The 18253-nt window shown below is 42.9% G+C and overlaps 1 protein-coding gene across 6 annotated transcripts in view; it reads right to left on the bottom strand.

Moving 5' to 3' along the window:
- Window positions 1-18253, bottom strand: part of NBEA (neurobeachin) — a 786732-nt gene that overhangs the window by 50005 nt on the left and 718474 nt on the right. For 4 of the 6 annotated variants that reach the window (XM_073662535.1, XM_073662538.1, XM_073662536.1 and 1 more), the window contains 3 exons: window positions 16522-16689; window positions 3876-3938; window positions 3426-3515 (listed from right to left, as the gene is read on the bottom strand). In XM_073662535.1, coding sequence (XP_073518636.1) covers window positions 3426-3515; window positions 3876-3938; window positions 16522-16689 — 321 coding nt within the window. The remainder of the gene's footprint in view (window positions 1-3425; window positions 3516-3875; window positions 3939-16521; window positions 16690-18253) is intronic. The other 2 variants (XM_073662540.1, XM_073662541.1) reach the window with 1 other exon arrangement.

Raw genomic sequence — 18253 nt, 5'->3', positions numbered from 1 at the left:
AATGATCTTGTGGGAGAGCGACAAACTCTATTCTGTATCCAGAAGAGACGACTTCTCTGCCCCATAAATCGCTGACTGCCCCTAGCCATGCCTCTCTTAAGAGGTGGAGGCAGCCATCCACCTGGGAAGAATCCCCGAGTGGGGGACGCCCGTCATATGTTAGCTTCTCTACTGACTCTGGAACCAAAGGGCTCACTACCTGGACCAAGGGAACGTCTAGCGGGAGTGGGTTTAAAGGATGATCTCCTTGACCTCTGGGAGACTCTGGGTCTGACCTGACGACCAGAATACTCCGGTGCAGGAAAGTGATGAAATGGGTGAAATTATAATGCACCCCCATCTTTGAAATGGATGGATAGGCCTAGACTGGGGAAGCAGAGTGCTTATGCTGCCCGTGGCGTCAGCAATGATCCTGTCCAATTTAGTCCCGAAAAGGCGAGGCCCCTGGAAGGGTAAACCTGTAAGCGACTTCTTTGAAGCCAAATCTGCTCTCCATACCTTGAGCCATGAAATAAGAAGAATGGCCACACAATTGCTTGCCACCTGTGCAGAGCAGTAAGCCGCTAATGATCTAATGATGCTGAACATAAATATCTGCTTGCGCGATCTGATCTGAGGTATAGTAAGCATTATTACAGGCTAAGCATGCGTAATAAGTGACTTGTGCGGGCTGTGCCAATGGGCGTGCACAGTATTCTCTGGATTCTGACATTACAAAAAACGAGGGAGCCTGAGGCTAGCAGGCGAGGTGCCAATATGCATTTAGAATGTAATAGTGTCAGCAGACTATCCTGTGGTTCTCAGTGTCCCCCAATGAAGCGACTGACAAATCACACTACGCCAGTTTTGCATAATTTTGGTTTATTATATAATTTAAAAAAAAAAGTTTTAATATTAGAGATAGTATAGGAGCGTCCCCAATTTGGGGACACCTGGTCGCGGTGGGATGGCTTTTACACTTTTTTTTTTTTTAAATTAAAAACAGTGTTTACCAAGTACCCTATGCTATTTATATGTACTACTAGATGGAGGCCCAATGCTATCGCATCGGGAGGGCGGTAATGTCACGATGGGGGCTGGCTTTGCAGCGTTGAGAATCTCTCCCCCCTATGTGCTCACCCACCTATCCGCTCTCTCTTTCCCCCATCTGCTGACTTCTCCCATCTGTGCTCTCTTCTTTGACCTCTGTACCCCATGTGCTCTCCCCCTTGTGCTATCCCCCTTGTCTGCTCTCTCTCTCCACCCCTGTGCGGTCTTCTTCCCTCATGTGTTCTCTCGTTTGAGCTGTCTCCCCGCGCAGTATATCAGACCGCAGCCATAATCAGGCAGATAGCGGCAGTCACATTAAAACTGCGCATGCGCTCCTCTTGTACAAAGATGGCGGCGGTCAGTGAATCATTTGGCTGATCCCGGTGGCGGTGTGTACGGTGTGTTCGCGATAGTTTTCTGCTGGTGGTACCGTGCAAGAGGCTGGTACCACCAGCGGTTTCCATATTGAAACACCCATCACTTGGGTGTCCCAATATGGCGGTCGACGAACTTCCACCGCTTGGAATTCTGGGATCCGGACACATCTGGACGGAACAGGATGTGAAGACATTACAAGGTAAGTATACTATAGATTACATTTTACTTAGAGTAGAGTTTTTGATTATTTTGTTTCTATCTTGGGTTTTGTGTGGTATTATATAAATTATTGGAATTATTTGACGAAATTTTAAAACGCCCCTGGCTACAGATATCGGATATTTAACCCTTTTCTATATATATTTTTAAAAATGATGGTTGTATTAAAAATATACCTAAGTAGTAGTTCTTCATTAAAGAGATTTTCTAATGGAGAAACCCCTTTTTTGTCATCAGCAGTTATCACCAGAAGATGCCATGACTTGCTACCGCCACATAGGACGTGAAGTGTGGCACGCCAACCATTCAAATAAGTGGCCAGTTATGCAATGCATCCAAGCGCATCATCCACTAAAGAAGTAGCTCTTCTACCAGAATGACTCTCTGAACAGGCTCGTAGTGGTTGGGTCCATATCTAATGCCATCAATATGCCCTAACCCTAAAAGGACTTCTTGATGGGGTTGTCTATTTGAAACAACCTACTTAAGTAAAGAACTATAATAACTAATTAACGGTCAAAAAGCGATTATTTTTTTTACTTTGTATATTCTTTAAAGCTATTTCTTGTAGCAACATGACAACAAATGTAATTGTTCCTTTTTCTTTCACGCCTGACTTGTTCTATCGCTATAACTATATGGGCTAATTATAGTTTAATTTACGCATAAAAGCAGCTACTCTGCTTACTCCTTCCAGTGTAATCTGTCTTAATGAAGTATATAAGCTTTGCTGTTTCTCAGGGACAAAGGCCAGTTGTGTGATTTATGTGAATGGAGGGGTGTCTATGCATTGGGTGTCTCCCTCTGTTCACTTCTACTGGGAGTCCTGAAAATAACCAAACATACCATAAATGTCTGAGATGGGAATAACCCTTTAACGTCATTGAAACGCATTAAATCACCAATATAAGCTTGTTGTGTTAAAGGGGTTTTCCAGGCTTGGGGTTCAAATCCACCGTCATTCTATGTGACTGCAGACTCTTGAATCCTCACAGTGCACAATGTGCGCGCTGTCAGGATTCTCAGATGACAGCATGGGGCGGGCGCGTGACCACAAGTCTGTGATTTGCATATCTGCGGTCATGTGCCAACTAGACATGTGCGACCTCACTCAATACAAATGAACTGAGCGAGGCCGGACACGTCTAGTCGAAAGGTGGCTGGAAGAATGCAAATCACACGACCACCCACTCCTGGAACTCGAGAATCTTGACAGCGCTAACTGTGTGTATTCACAAGTCTGCAGTCACATAGAGTGACTGCAGACTTGAGCCCCAAGCCTGGACAACTCCTTTAATGTTTTCTCTATAGGCAAGATTAACAGCCAGGATGTTTCTAAATCTGGGTTTAAAGGGGTATTTTTAGTTTCACCAAATATACAATATGCTTTCTAAAATAAATTGTCTGATATACTTTCAGTATCATTTTCTTACTATTTTCAACATCTCTGCCTGCAGGCATTTATTGTCATATAAATGAACACAACTTATTTCAGTCCAAGGAAGGTGAGCAATCAAGGTTCCCAATGAATGACTTCAAAGCCGAGCACAATTGATACAGAGCTTATAAAAAAGTGATCCAAATTTTCGTCAAACAAATAATAATATTTAATTTGTTGAATCCGTAAAATCCCCTTAAAGTGGTGCATATAACAATATTAAAAAAGATCAATGATGGAGGGATAAAATGAGTTTGGATTATATGTGCATACATATACTTGCTCTCCTTATATGTACACTCATATTCTGAAATACTAAGGAAAACAAAAAAAAAAATCCCTACAAGCCGTTATATCTCACCAGGTGCATGGCTGAGCTCCGAGGCGGATGTGGCTCAATAAGCAACTGAGATGGCGTCTGTCCAAAATTCTGTATCTGTGCCTCCATGGCCTGCAGGGAGAGAGGAGTGATTGTCATAATCAATATGCATCAAAGAGATAGGTCAACACACTATTTGACAATGCAAGCACATCCCAAGTCAGCCATGAAAGAAGTCCAGAAAATTCACCGGTGCTTTTCTCCCGGGCTGCAGACTCATCCAAGTGTTAGTATTTTTGTAGACAAGCTTTGCTTTCTCTCGAGCATGCTTCACTTAACCAAATAACCATTTTATGATCGGATCTGGGTTATCTTTGAATGTTAACCTGTGGTGACATGCAGCTAAAGACCGGAGAGACGTCTCCGCCTCGCACACAACACACGTGAACATGTTAATAACATGTGCCCACGCCACTAACAGCGCACAGATACCTGCACAAAATCCCCAGTAAGGAGAAAAGTCTGGGGGTCTCTTATAAAGTACGCTTCGGGAATCTTGATGAAGGAGAAAAGTAAAACAGTTAAATGAATGTAGCACTGCGTAAAAGCAAAAACACATCATAAAAGACAAAGCCATCCGATGTGATAATACAGCATAATAGTGCATAGCTTGTTGCAGTATGTAAAGGGTTAGGAGTAGAAATAGAAAGTGCTTGCAAATATAAGCAACTTACAAATTTACCTTTGATAACAATTCTGCACTTTTCTAATTATAATTGCATTTCTTTTTATTATTTACAGCATACTGCCTGGGCAGCACTGGTTAAGGAGGACCGGTCATCAGGTCTTGCTCTTATTTTGTTCCCGCTGGTCCACTGAACATGCAGTTTTTTTTTTTTTTTTTTAAACCGGCATACTGTTCCAGAAATATGGGCCTTTTTATTTTATGCCAATTTTGGTGGTCTTAACTAAGGGGGTGTGACTCACAGAATTCCCTGGGGGCGTGTCCTTAGACTGCTCTGCATAATGTGGTAAGCGCTGCACTTAGGCTGTCCGGTGTGGTACGTACTGCGCTGAGGCTGTCCGGTGTGGTAAGCACTGCGCCAAGGCTGTCCGGTATGGTAAGCACTGCGCCAAGGCTGTCCGGTATGGTAAGCACTGCGCCGAGGCTGTCCGGTATGGTAAGCACTGCGCCGAGGCTGTCCGGTATGGTAAGCACTGCGCCGAGGCTGTCCGGTATGGTAAGCACTGCGCTGCGGCTGTCCGGTATGGTAAGCACTGCGCTGCGGCTGTCCGGTATGGTAAGCACTGCGCTGAGGCTGTCCGGTATGGTACGTACTGCGCTGAGGCTGTCCGGTGTGGTAAGCACTGCGCTGCGGCTGTTCGGTATGGTAAGTACTGCGCTGAGGCTGTCCGGTATGGTACGTACTGCGCTGAGGCTGTCCGGTGTGGTAAGCACTGCGCTGCGGCTGTTCGGTATGGTAAGTACTGCGCTGAGGCTGTCCGGTATGGTACGTACTGCGCCGAGGCTGTCCGGTATGGTAAGCACTGCGCCGAGGCTGTCCGGTATGGTAAGCACTGCGCCGAGGCTGTCCGGTATGGTAAGCACTGCGCTGCGGCTGTCCGGTATGGTAAGCACTGCGCTGCGGCTGTCCGGTATGGTAAGCACTGCGCTGAGGCTGTCCGGTATGGTACGTACTGCGCTGAGGCTGTCCGGTGTGGTAAGCACTGCGCTGCGGCTGTTCGGTATGGTAAGTACTGCGCTGAGGCTGTCCGGTATGGTACGTACTGCGCTGAGGCTGTCCGGTGTGTTAAGCACTGCGCTGAGGCTGTCCGGTATGGTACGTACTGCGCTGAGGCTGTCCGGTATGGTTAGCACTGCGCTGAGGCTGTCCAGTATGGTACGTACTGCGCTGAGGCTGTCCGGTGTGGTAAGCACTGCGCTGCGGCTGTCCGGTGTGGTAAGTACTGCGCTGAGGCTGTCCGGTATGGCAAGCACTGCGCCGAGGCTGTCCGGTATGGCTGAAGGGCAGTGTTCGCTATGGATCCTGGCCAGTTGCAGCTCCGCTGTGCTCCTCCAATGTTGCAGGGGCAAGCCGCCTCATACAGCATCATGAGGCTACAGTTTGGGTCGGTGGCACAATAATGTCACTGGTCCAAACTGTCAATCAAGCAGGAACACCCGGTCCCAACAAGCTGCACGCTTATGAAAAGAAAAGTGCAGACAAATCCATTAAAAATCTAATGATATCTTAAAAATCCCAAAATCCTGACTGTGTCATGCTATCACATGCAACCACGTTATTTTATTGTTCACATTGAAAAAGAGAAACCTAACAGGAAAGTGCTGCCTGTAACCACAGAACTACACAATGTTTTTTTTTTTTTTTAAACCACTGGAAACAAAGTTTCTGAAACCGATGCTAAGATTTCAGCTTATAAACGTTGATAACTTCCTACTCAAATTTCTCATGGTTTTCAAAATTTCTGTTTGCAGTTATTGAGTTTTAAAAAGGGTGTCCTCTACTGGACAGCTCCTTCTTAAAAGCAAAAATGCCCTAGATAAAAAGAAAAAAAAACCCTGAACATTTACCTCACTGACTGGCGCCGATCTGATGGTATCGGCGCTGTGTCTCCCAGTGGTATTGTTAAGTCAGGTGACCGCTGCAGCCAATCTGCGGCAACAGCACCGACATCACTGGAGCAGCACCGGTCTGATAGGAGAGGATTTTTTTTTTATTTTATCTCGGGCACTTTAGATTTACAAAACTGATGTTCAGTAATGGATCTTCACGGATCACTTCCAGAGGACACGGACCAGTCCTGCTCAGGAGACTGCCATACACTGCTTGGCTTGTGAAGACGTGGCTTTTAGGTTGGATCAGATGTTGTGGTGTGTCCGAAATGCATCCAAAACTGAGCTGACAGTTTGATGGTCAAAGGGAACCTATCACCTGATTCATGCTGCCCAAACAGCAGGAAGCATGACGCAGAGGCTGGCTGAATGATTGCCGCCAGGTATAATTTCTCTGAAAATCATGGAGATTGCGACATCTGGCTCCCCCTGCTGATCAGCTGTTTCTGGTGCTGCCAGAAGTGCTCAATTGCGAAGCTGCACAGCTCTGTCAACTGTATAGTTGCCGCAGAACTTAATACTTTCTCATGTGCTCCATTTTCTAACAGAGTAGGCTCTCTTGAGGAAGATCACCCCATTAAATAGCACCTATCAAATTGTAGAAAACTTCACCAGGTAAATGGAGTCCAAAATCAAACCCTTTCTTAAATATATACTTGGGAAAAATAAAAAATAAAATGTCCTCCCTGTCCCACAAGGAAGGCTGAAGTCAAGTTCTCCACAATATTCACAGCTCTGTGAGACTTCCTGGAAGTGGATGATGCCAATATGTGGGAGAAAATTATGTGCAACATGTAAACACAGGTGATATCTTTGCTGCAGTCTTCATGCCGGACATAGTGAAGTATTTATCAATGAAAGCAACTGTACGCCTTTGTCTGGGCCGCATACTACTCCGATACATTCTATTATATGGGTAATATATAACAATATTCAGCATGACGTTAAGTACAGGCTTCTGCTTGGGGAGGTGAGGAAAAGCTTTGCCTAGTTTGGTGGTTTACGGCACATTAGGATGCATTGGTGAATTAACTGACAACGTTTGCACTTTAGTTTTGGTGAATTCATGGGGAAAATACTGTTAAATTGATTCTCCAATGAAATTCATTGGACCAGTCGACAAGCACAAGGCTCTATTTACAAATCCGAAGTATAAAATCAGCTCACCTCGTCACAGTCTGTTCCTCTCAGAGAAGATTTTGCATGAACGCTTCTAAAATGAACGTGAAACCTGCACCACCGCAAGGCCACGGCCCCACTATCAGTATTTGGTCAGTATTTTTTCTCAGGAGTGGGAGACAAAACCAGGAGTGGGTGATAAATGCAGAATTGGTGACTTGTTTCTATTATACCTTTTCTCTGATTGTTCCTCACCTGGTTTTGGCTCCAACTCCTGAGAAAAAATACTGACTGAATACTGATCAAATACTGATAGTGGGGCCGTGACCTTACACTGAGGGAAATTATATCACTTACTAATGAGAAGTATATGAGAAGATTCTTATCACTTCATTTAATGTAATTTTTTGTGTTTTTCTCAGATGCAATAGGTCATCTTTAAAGATTACACAGCTGCTTCCATAGATCTCCAGCAGAGTATCAAGAAAAGTGCCAGAAATCCCTTGTCCCCAGCAGTTACTTATAGCATTCATATAGCAGCATTACATGATCTAAATGCTCTTATAGGAGTTTTCTCACTGTAAGAAGGCATAGCATATTGCTGGCATATGCCATCACTTACTGATCAGTGGGGGGTCACACTAGTAACGATTTCGTCTTGTCACAGCTCTTTTTCAGTATATCAGCGCTCCTGTCTGCCCGCTGTGCAGGGAATTACAATACAAGCCTACTTACTTAAATAAACGGGTTTATTCGGTCCTTCCTTACCTTAGCTTTTGGCTCGATACATTGAAATGAACGGCACGATATAACCGAGCTTTGCAAAGAATAAACATGATTTTGTGACACTCTGCCGGGAGAGGTTTATGATATGAGTATCTGTGTGGCCACCTAGTGGTTACTATGTGAATTGCAGCCTGTCAAGGAATGTGTTTGCATATTGCATTGCAGTAGTGAATTAGACAGATCACATTTAATACATAGTAATTGGTTACACACAAAGCATTACTTACCTGATCCCAATTTTGGTAATCTTAGGACATTTACAATTAGGAACAATAACTGCTCCTGAGGAGACTATTGTATAATGTAATGTATGTACGCGGATCTCAGACGTACGTACCCGCGCTTTTATGAGTACACCATTAAACCAGTTCCTCCAGTCAACAGAGACGTGGAGAGTGCGGTCTAATGGGCTGGAACAGCATTCTATACAATGACACAATAGATCTGCCCACAGGACATGTGACAGGATTAGGATGTCCCCATTGTAGTAAAGACAATTCCAAATAATACCTAATACTCCATATAATTGATGTTTACATATTAGAAAGAGATACGGGCTTCGTATCCCGAGTGTTCTGTCATGTTTCACCACAGGAGAAGACAGTCATTGTAAAGTTCATTATAAATCACAGCTTTACAACTGCAATATGAGTTAAGCTGTCATAATTTTCTCAGCCAGGGACCCCGTGCTGTCAAAGAGTGTCAATTTTTAATCTGACACAGGGAAGAATATTATCTGTTCCTCTGACCTTCTGATATTTTAATACTATAATTGCCGTGCTTAGTCGTGCAGCCATGATTTCACCTGTCAACCAAGAATGAATCAATACCCTCCAGCGTCTCTTCACATTTGTGCGCTGGTTGTAGTGTAGGTTTCATTACACATAAGGCTGTCTACACACCTGCACAGCCGCGCTACAATGGCAGGAGAAGGACTAAACTTCAGACCAAATGAAAGAAATCCACAGTAGCCTGCAAGGGATAATGTGGGACAAAATGGACAAATTGTATACAGGGGAAACTCACATGTATATGGATGCGCAGGACCCGGTCAGTAATCTGCAGCCGCTGGACACGAGCCCTGAGAACTGATGGCATCCGCAAATCTTCTTTTAGTTAGCCAGTGTGGCGAAGCATCTCACGCGCGTCACACTGCAACGATGACATAGCGCCAGGCTGACTAATCAAAAGACGAGCTGTGGATGCACTCCGGTAATACATGGTGGTTCTCAGGGTTCCCATCCAATGGCCACAGATTACTGACCTGGCAGCTGGACTGGGGTCCAATATGCAAATATCCTCTTCAAAGAGGAAGAGGACTAGATCTCTAGTTCCACCTATTAGGAGGAGCAATCCTAAAAGTCAATAATGACCTTTTAACGAGCCTTGTCAGATTAGGATAAAAAGAGCAGAGCAGACATTCCATTTACAGAAACGTGTTTCGGGGCGTTTGCTCCTCATCAGTGTAAAGCAGAGGGTTTAATTTGCACAAGTGAGAATCCTCTGACAGGGGACTAAGGTGGAATGTCTCGATTTGCACCATCTCTAGTCACAAGGATTTGTAATTTCATGAGAACTTAGTAACTTTTACCTATGGTCCACATATTATATGGTATTTACTAAAAAGGGGCATTCCCATCTTGTACGTCTATGGTATATCCATTGGATAAGCCATAAATATATTGTAGATGCAGATCCCACCAATGAGACCTGCATTATCTGAAGAACATGGGTCCTATCACCCACTGCTGCAATTAGAGAGGTTGTCAGAAATCCCATACAAATAAATGTGAATTTTGATCACCTCTTCACTGACAGTGACGCACGTCAGGGTCTCACTCTTGAGAAAGATGCGGCACCCGTTGGTGGGATTTGCTTCCATAAATATATGAGATGGCAATACCACTTTGAATGTATGTATTTTTTGCTAAAAGGAATTTTTTTTCCTTCTTCGTCTGAACTATTTTCTAAGCAGATTCATTATAAGTTAAAAGTTGAACTTTGATTTGGTCATAAATCAGCTTGGAAGATCATTCAGGAGAAGAGAGATGAGATTTACAGACACGACTGTCAGAGGAGCTTATTGGTGGACTCATTGGTAACTCATTCTGTAGCTTGCTATGTGCTGCCTGGGAAATATAGATATTGAAGAAGCCAATTCTTTCAACACTCTTAACAAAAGCCCAATGGAGCAAAGGCTTTTTAGCCAAATATACAGAAATTTTAAGTAAAAACAATCAATCTTAATCCATATGTTTTTACTTAAATGGTAATAAGTTTACATTGCTTTGGATGAAAATATATTTTTCGTGTTTTTCTCAGAAACATTCTCTCTCTTGTCGATGGGCTTTGGCAAGATTTGCAGCTCAGCCTCATTGACTTGAATGGAGCTAGACATTAATACCAACACAGTCTCTCCAAGATTTCCATGGCTATATAGATTAATGGGAGTATTTCTACGGATGTACTGTTGAGTATGGACACCTTTGGGGGCATTTATTATATTTGCATGTATTTTTGACTAAAAATAGTTGAGTTTTATAAAGCCTCTGGGTAGTATTTTCTATTGCAGAATGGGTTAACTGAGAATCCATCAGTGAGCATGATGTAACAGGAGAATTTATAAGTATTATTAGCATAAGTATTATTTCCTTCTTCTAAACCTCTCTCAGCTGATTTATGACCACAAGAAAGCGGAGATGAATTTTGTGGTCGCAAATCAGCTAAGAAGAGCTCAGAAGTAGAAAGATAAGCATTATAAACTCTCCTGTCGGAACAAGTTGAATGACAAATTCTCAGTTATCTCATTCTGTAGCCAACAATATAAAGTGCAACACTATAGAAGGCAAAAGCTTTAATGAAACCCAATTGCAAAAATGTTTTCTAGTCCATAAACTATAAGGTAGGTCTATAGATGATGTGTGGAATGGGAATACTAAGAAAAATGATATCTATCCCAAAGAAACTCTATAAAATGAGAAATAATGGTTTCCATTACTGGTTACACTAAGGCAGAGGTGAACAAGCTACGGCCAAGGGCCACTATGCCATTCTGTGGTCCTGAACCATCTGGTCACAGAAATGCTCGCCTGTGTGTCTGTCCAGCGTCTGTGTGAAGGTTTTCATTGAAGGAGAACTCCCCACCTCTCGTGGCCGCGTGTTCCACTCACTGATCACCCTCACTGTCAAAAAAATGTATCCAATATCTAATCTGTATCTTCTCCCTTTCAGTTTCATCCCATTGCTTCTCGTGTTTCCATGTGCAAATGAGAATAAGGATGGTCCCTCTACGGTGTGACATCCCTTCAGATATTTGTAGACAGCTATTAAGTCTCCTCTTAGACTTCTTTTTTGCAAGCTAAGCATTCCCAGATCCTTTAACCGTCACTCGTAGGACATAGTTTACAGTCCGCTCAGCATCCTAGTAGCTCTTCTCTGAACTAGCTCTGAACTTGAAAGAGTCAAGAAGACCATACATACTGTATAAGATAGCTATAGGCACCTAAATAGAGAAATGGCATATAAAAAGGGGGACTCTTAATGCCCCCATACACAGCACAACTACTGTACATGGTCTACCGCGACGGTGAGCTCTATTCTATAAGAAATACCAGTGAGGCTTCATTATGACTCCAGATCTCTACGGGTGAGCGAGAACTTATTCCCGCAGGACCTACATGGTCATTGGATCGCTCTATAGCCAACCAAGTGAACATCACTCCAGATTATGGACAGTATCATTTTCTTTCATTTCCAATTCTTGGGAATTATTGACCAAATCTAATGATAACAGCTTAATCCTATTGATGTAAGTATGAACTGTTCCAACTAAATAATCAGAAGCAAAGAGCAGATATACATTACCTATTAATAATGTTTCTATCAGGCAGAACGCCATTATGTCTGCAGGCAGCTTTATTTATGGTGGTCAGTTCCACATAGTCCTTTATGTGCGTAATAATGATATGAAAGTATATCATTTTTTATAATATATGTATGTCTAATTATTCGCACATATATTGAAAAATAAGTACATTAGAGCTCACAGCCTGGCGATGTATAAATTAGAGCATGTTTTACATACAGCAGATGGCAGATATCATGGGGAATGGAGGATGGCGGCAGCGCCTTCACCATCTCAGCACTACTCATCCAGCAGCTGTTGCACTTTGAGACTTCTCACATCAGATTTACATAGTCTGCGATCGAGCACTATCCACACTTGGATGACTGCAATGTGCTGTAGCTGTGCCGTGTGTTATACAGGTGATGACCTAAATACTAATAACCTAATGTTGGCCCTACAAGAAATGAAAAAGCAAAACAAAAGTACAACTATGGGGTATAGTGGAAGCGTAATGAGATAATACCATCCGTGGATTATACTGTGACCAGGAGCATTGTGATAACTTAGTATCTATGGAACTGAACTCTTCAGAATTGTAGGATATTTTGGACCCTAGAAAATGTACATGGGCTTCTGAACTAAAACTATGACGGCTCAATTATTAAAGGGGTGATCCGGTGAAAACATCACTCTGCATCATAGGTGATCGCTTACTGATCCGTGTGGGCCCGAGCATGCACATTGCCGCTCCATTCTATCGGGAAAAAAGCTACCCCGTAAAAGTCCTGGGCCAACCTATACATAGACATAGTAAAAGACCCTGATAAAAGCCTTTATTAACCTGAATACTAATAATTACTCACTACTGCTAATGATGACCCAGATATGTCTTTACATATTTAACGCATTAACCTGCAAGTATATAAAAGTAGCACAGCCGTATATTTTGTCTGGGGACCTGAAATGGTCTTGCTCCCCAACAACTACTATACTCAACAAAACCACCATTTCCTCATAAAGCGACTGCAGGACACTATATAATATAGGATTATAAATAAGGGGAGAGTGCTGACATATCAGGGTGTGTGCATATTTCAGACAGAAAACTAATGTATGCATCAGCTACTAAGAAAATAATAAAGGGAAGTTGCAAGAATATTATAAGTTAAGATAAATCCCAATGTCATAAATAGATTTGTGTGTTTTTGTGCTTTATTTAAAGCGGGCATTAGGCTAAAAGGGATCACCGCTTTCCGTCACCCATTCCCTGAATGCTTCTTGTACATAAGACACTAAACCGTCAGCGCTAATACCCCACACACATCGCATATGTATGTACATATCCTCTAGATCTTCAGAACTGGAGATATACAACATAGCATAGTAGTGATCATAGGAGCTGATTAAAGATGAGAGATTGATTCAGGGATTCTGGTCCAACGTCCGGGTCAATGGTACCTGGTGGCTAGACAAGAAGCCGGAGAATCTCTTACCTTACGGCATCCCCGGCGCAGCTTTTGATTAGCCAGAGCTGGTGCAATGTCATGTGTGTGGCGTCATCGGAGTAGATCCACTCATCTCTAAAGTGCTCCTGTGATTTCTATGAGAAAGACGCTGCTAGACTCCTCTGGTACTGGCTTACCTCGCAGACAACAAAAGGACTGGGAGTCTGAAATCAGACATACTGGACTCTCCTATCCCCCGACGGGGTCGGGAGGTTCACAAGCACACTAGACACTTGGTGGGTTCTGTGTAACCATATAAATCCTCTAAAATCACTATTTTAATTCAATTCATTAAAAAGCACCAATACCCATGTGATAGAGAGTGGTGAATAGATGAATAATCATTTAAACCAGCATATCTTGTCTAACGAAGATAGATAACACATTATAAAAAATGAACTTAACTTGCCCTGGTAAAATCTATGATGATCCTGCCTAACGCGGAGGTTGGCACCCTGATAACCAATTTTGGCGCCCCCTCTCAACGAAGGCTGTCCCTGTCTTTCCCTGAGCTATAGCAGGAAAATAGGTGACTGCTTATTCTAATACATATATAATCCTAGCATAAAAATCAATTCAGACAAGTATGAAATTTGCAGAGTAGTATGATACACTTATCTCTGAGTAGTACAGTCGCCTCGACGCGTTTCCCCGTCTGTTAGGTTCATCAGGAGGCCAGCAAAAAGAGTTTATGCACAGAAATGATGATGATGCATGTTGCAGGATGACAGGCTCATGCTATAGCTCACGCACAGGGCATAACAGGGAAAGACAGGGACAGCCTTCGTTGAGTGGGGGCCCCAAAATTCGTTATCAGGGTGCCAACCTCCGCATTAGGCAGGATCATCATAGATTTCACCAGGGCAACTTAAGTCCATTTTGTATGATGTGTTATCTATCTTCCTTAGAGGAGATATGCTGGTTTAGATGATTATTCATCCATTCACCACTCTCTAGCTCATGGATATTGGTGCTTTTTAATGAATTGAATCAAAATAGTGATTTTAGAGGATTTATAGGTTTACACATTGCCACGAATTCTTCTAGGTTTATTATTTATGCTACTGGTCACACTTGGTGGGTTCTGCCTACATTAGTCCAATTCGTGAGGGCCTTAATTCTTGGACTGGACAAACCTTAGTATAAATTCAATAAATCTTTCATATTTTAAGATCATCTAGTCTACACACTTAGGCTGTGTGCCCACGTAGCGTTTTTCAAGCATATGGCTATGTGCCCACGTTGCATTTATGAAGCAGAAAATTTCTGCTGCATAAATGCAAGTCCTCTCCCGGAAAAACGCATGCGGAATTCCGCACGCGTTTATCGCGCGTTTATCACGCGTTTTCCACATGCGGAATTGCCTTGCGTTTTTTATGCATTGGACTATGGCAATTCTGCTTGCGGAAACGCAAAATTAATTGACATGCTGCGGATTTTTGAACGCAGCATAAACGCTGCGGAAAAATCCGCAGCATGTGCATAGAACTTGCGGAATCCCATTGGGGACCATGGGGTGCGGGTTACCAAGCGTTTTACAAGCGTTTCCGCTGCGGAAATTCCGCATCAAAAACGCTTGAAAAACGCTACGTGGGCACACAGCCTATATGCTGCGGAATTTCCGCAGCGTAAACGCTTGAAAAACGCATGTAGATCCGCACCCCATGGTCCCCAATGGCATTCCGCAATGTCAATGCCCATGCTGCGGATTTTTCCGCAGCATATATGCTGCAGTCAAAAATCCGCAGCATGTTCATTAATTTTGCGGAAGCGCAGCGGAATCAATGTGCGGATGGTACCCAAGTCTGGAGGAGAGGAGACTCTCATCCAGACCTGGGTACCAAAGAACCTGTAAAAAAAAGAAAAAATAAAGTTTATACTTATCTTCTGATGTTTTCCCTCCGTCGCGCTGTTGTCTGAAGGACCTGCCACGTCATTGAGTCATGTGACCCACCACATGACTCAATGACGTCACCGCAGGTCCTGCACACAACAGCGTGAGCCGCTCAAGACTCCGGACGGGGCAGAGAATGCATCAGAAGGTGAGTATAAAGTTTATTTTTTTATTTTTTACCATTCTGAACAAGTTGTCAAGCACTTTTCCAAGTGATGCTTGGAGAAGTGCTTGATAACCCGCATGCGGAAATGCATGCAAAGACGCCTCACAAACGCTTCTACCTGGCGGGAAAACCGCATGTAATATCCGCATGCGATTTTCCCGCCAGGGAGAAGCGTAAAAAATATGCTTCAGGTCCGCAACGTGGGCACATAGCCTTACACTACCTCTTAACTGGCTAATTTAGTGCCAAAATGTTGGCACTTTTTTTTTGGTGCACAGTGTTGCACATTACAGCAACGCCCCTTTTACAGCAAACCACATTCGCTTGAAGATTATATTTCTCCTTGTTGTTACACAAAGAAAAATAAGTGTCTAAAACGCATAATCTGGTACAAATTAGGAAGGCAAGACACTGATTGGCACAAATTCTGGCACATTTCTGCCAAGAAATATGTCTGACTGTGTTATGTCTGGGGTGAGGCCTGAGACACCAGTAGTAAACCCCCTGTGTCACAGCCCTCTCAGGCTCTGCACTATGTGAATCAGCTCATCACAAAGGTTTAATGCCATTTAAAATACTAAAAACCTAACTAAAAAAAAAGTACCTTGTTTATAAATACAAGATTCCAATTTTTTTCAAGAAAATCCTGTGAACCAAACTGCAAAAGGGGTATGATTTTTGGGAACCCAGCCAAAAAGTGGCTACTATTGGGTGGACTCAGGGCAGAGCATAAATGTCCTGATTTGGTGCATTGAAATGTTAGTAAGTATTCCTATGTCAGGCAGGTAAGAAAAGTATATTGCTTCATCTTCAATTATAACACAAACACAACTATAACATAACAGAACACCACCGACACAATTAAAAAGCTGAGTTGGGTTGTTTCTAGACTGGTGGCCTGAACATCAGCAATGTTTGGCGAGGTCACATATCTTAGATTTCTGTGGCGTTATTCTAAGTGTCTATATACTGTGATACATGAAGAAATGCGACCTGAAGACGTCATCCTCAAAATGTAAAGAGATATTGGAAAGATTGGGTGTAAGAGCTGCATTCAGAGGAATGAGGCACAATAATTAGTGACTGCTACCCACATCCTACATCTAATGCTGGAGATGTAATTCTGCAGTGCAAGAGATAAGATTGGCTATTGAATGAGGCAGACATCACTATGGCACATACATACCTCCCGTAGCACAGGATCGGTGACACTGTCCAAGTTCACAGACCCTTCGTACGTCAGATAATGAAAGACATTCAATGCGCGCACGGCTTCTGGACCTCGCTGCTTATAGCCAAATATCAGATCTATCCACTGGTGGAGCTGACATGATACAAATTCACTCTCCAGTGCCTGCGTTCAATGGGAAAAAGAACAATTTAAAAGGAAGCAGGACATTTAAAGGGACATTTAAAGGGACAAAGATAGAACAGACATGCACTTTACAAACAGGACAATAATACAACACATATTCCAAAGAGAACACACACAGTCCACACTTCAGTAAAATTCTAGAAATATTTAGATATAATATAGAAAACTTAGAATACCCTAAAGAAGTATCAGAAAATATGTTTTATAGACCTGACAACCCATTTAAACAGCTGTACACATGGAAATAAAGTTGACGAAGGCTGGGGCAGCACGGCGATGCAGTTGCAGAACGTCGAGCATGACCAACAACATCTGTGCAAATTTTCTGGGAGTATTTTAGAATTGGGATTTACGTGTGAAAATATTGCAAAACTGCAGAGAAGATGCAGGCAAGTAACAGTCGCATGTGACCAGCGAGAGGAAATCACATTTGGAAGCATTTACGACTCTGTGTCGCAGTCTTGCTAAGTCACTAAAGGAAATCATTGGATGTGACACCGTGACCTCAATGTCACAGGACGCCGTGTAGCCCCAGCGGAAATCTCGCGATTTCAGTAAAATCAGCTGATGACCTAATGTGTAAGATTGGACCTTATGACTGTCCTCCGAAAAAAATATAAGCATGTTGGATTTCAATAAGACCAATCCTTTGTTCTCCTGGGACTTCTAGTGAAGATGGAGGTTCCTGGAAGAGGCTTGTTCCCCTTCGCCAATAGATACAGTGGATGCGCAATCTAACAATGTAATTTGGCACAATTCATATCAATGTTTTATAATCTGTATCTCTATGTACTCACATACAAAAGATGAGAAAATAAAAAAAAAGAAAGACAGAAAATAAGTTTTCAACTCTGGTGGAATTAGAGTTGGTGTCAGAATGAAGATGCTCCTGTAATGTATTCAGAGATTTTCGCCTGTATCTCGCTCACTTTTAAAGATTCATGTAAGCTGCAGAAAGCGGCGCTCTTATCTAATTATGCACATTAGAGAGCAGAGGTCTCGCTGGCTGGAGGGGCTGCGTTTAATAATGTTTTTTCCTGTATCAGCTCTTTTAGATCTTGGATTTTCAAACACCTTGTTCCAGCTTCAGATAGACATGCATTGCCCGGCAGTCTAGACACAAAGTGACGTCTTTGTTAAAACTCCATTTTTTTTTTAGATTTTGGAAAAGCAGACAAAAAAAAGTCATTGGGATTTGTTACCTTTATTACAAACATCGTGTATGACCTACATCTTCTATATTCCTGGAGGACCCCAGCTGTGAATCAGCAGAAGAATATTTTGGAACCAACCATCACTAACCCATGTTGAAGCGCTATTCCCAAAATATTAGGCCATGAACAGGGTTGGAAATAACTTAGGCTGGCCATACAAATTCGATGGCTGTCGGCCGAACAATGCTTTGGCTGATCGTTCAGCCAACAGCCATAAAGGGGAGCGCTCGTTCAGCCCAGGGCTCCGGTGTTCTCTATGAGAAAATCAACGACTGACATCTCTGCCGGCGGCTTATCTCCAGGAGAACAATGCAATCGGCAGTCCGAAA

The sequence above is a fragment of the Phyllobates terribilis genome, unplaced genomic scaffold (assembly GCF_046119375.1).
Source record: "Phyllobates terribilis strain yellow unplaced genomic scaffold, ASM4611937v1 Scaffold_2__4_contigs__length_985480577, whole genome shotgun sequence".
Lineage (NCBI taxonomy): Eukaryota > Metazoa > Chordata > Amphibia > Anura > Dendrobatidae > Phyllobates > Phyllobates terribilis.
Note: the sequence above shows the minus strand (reverse complement) of the source record. Positions and strands in the feature narration are given on the sequence as shown.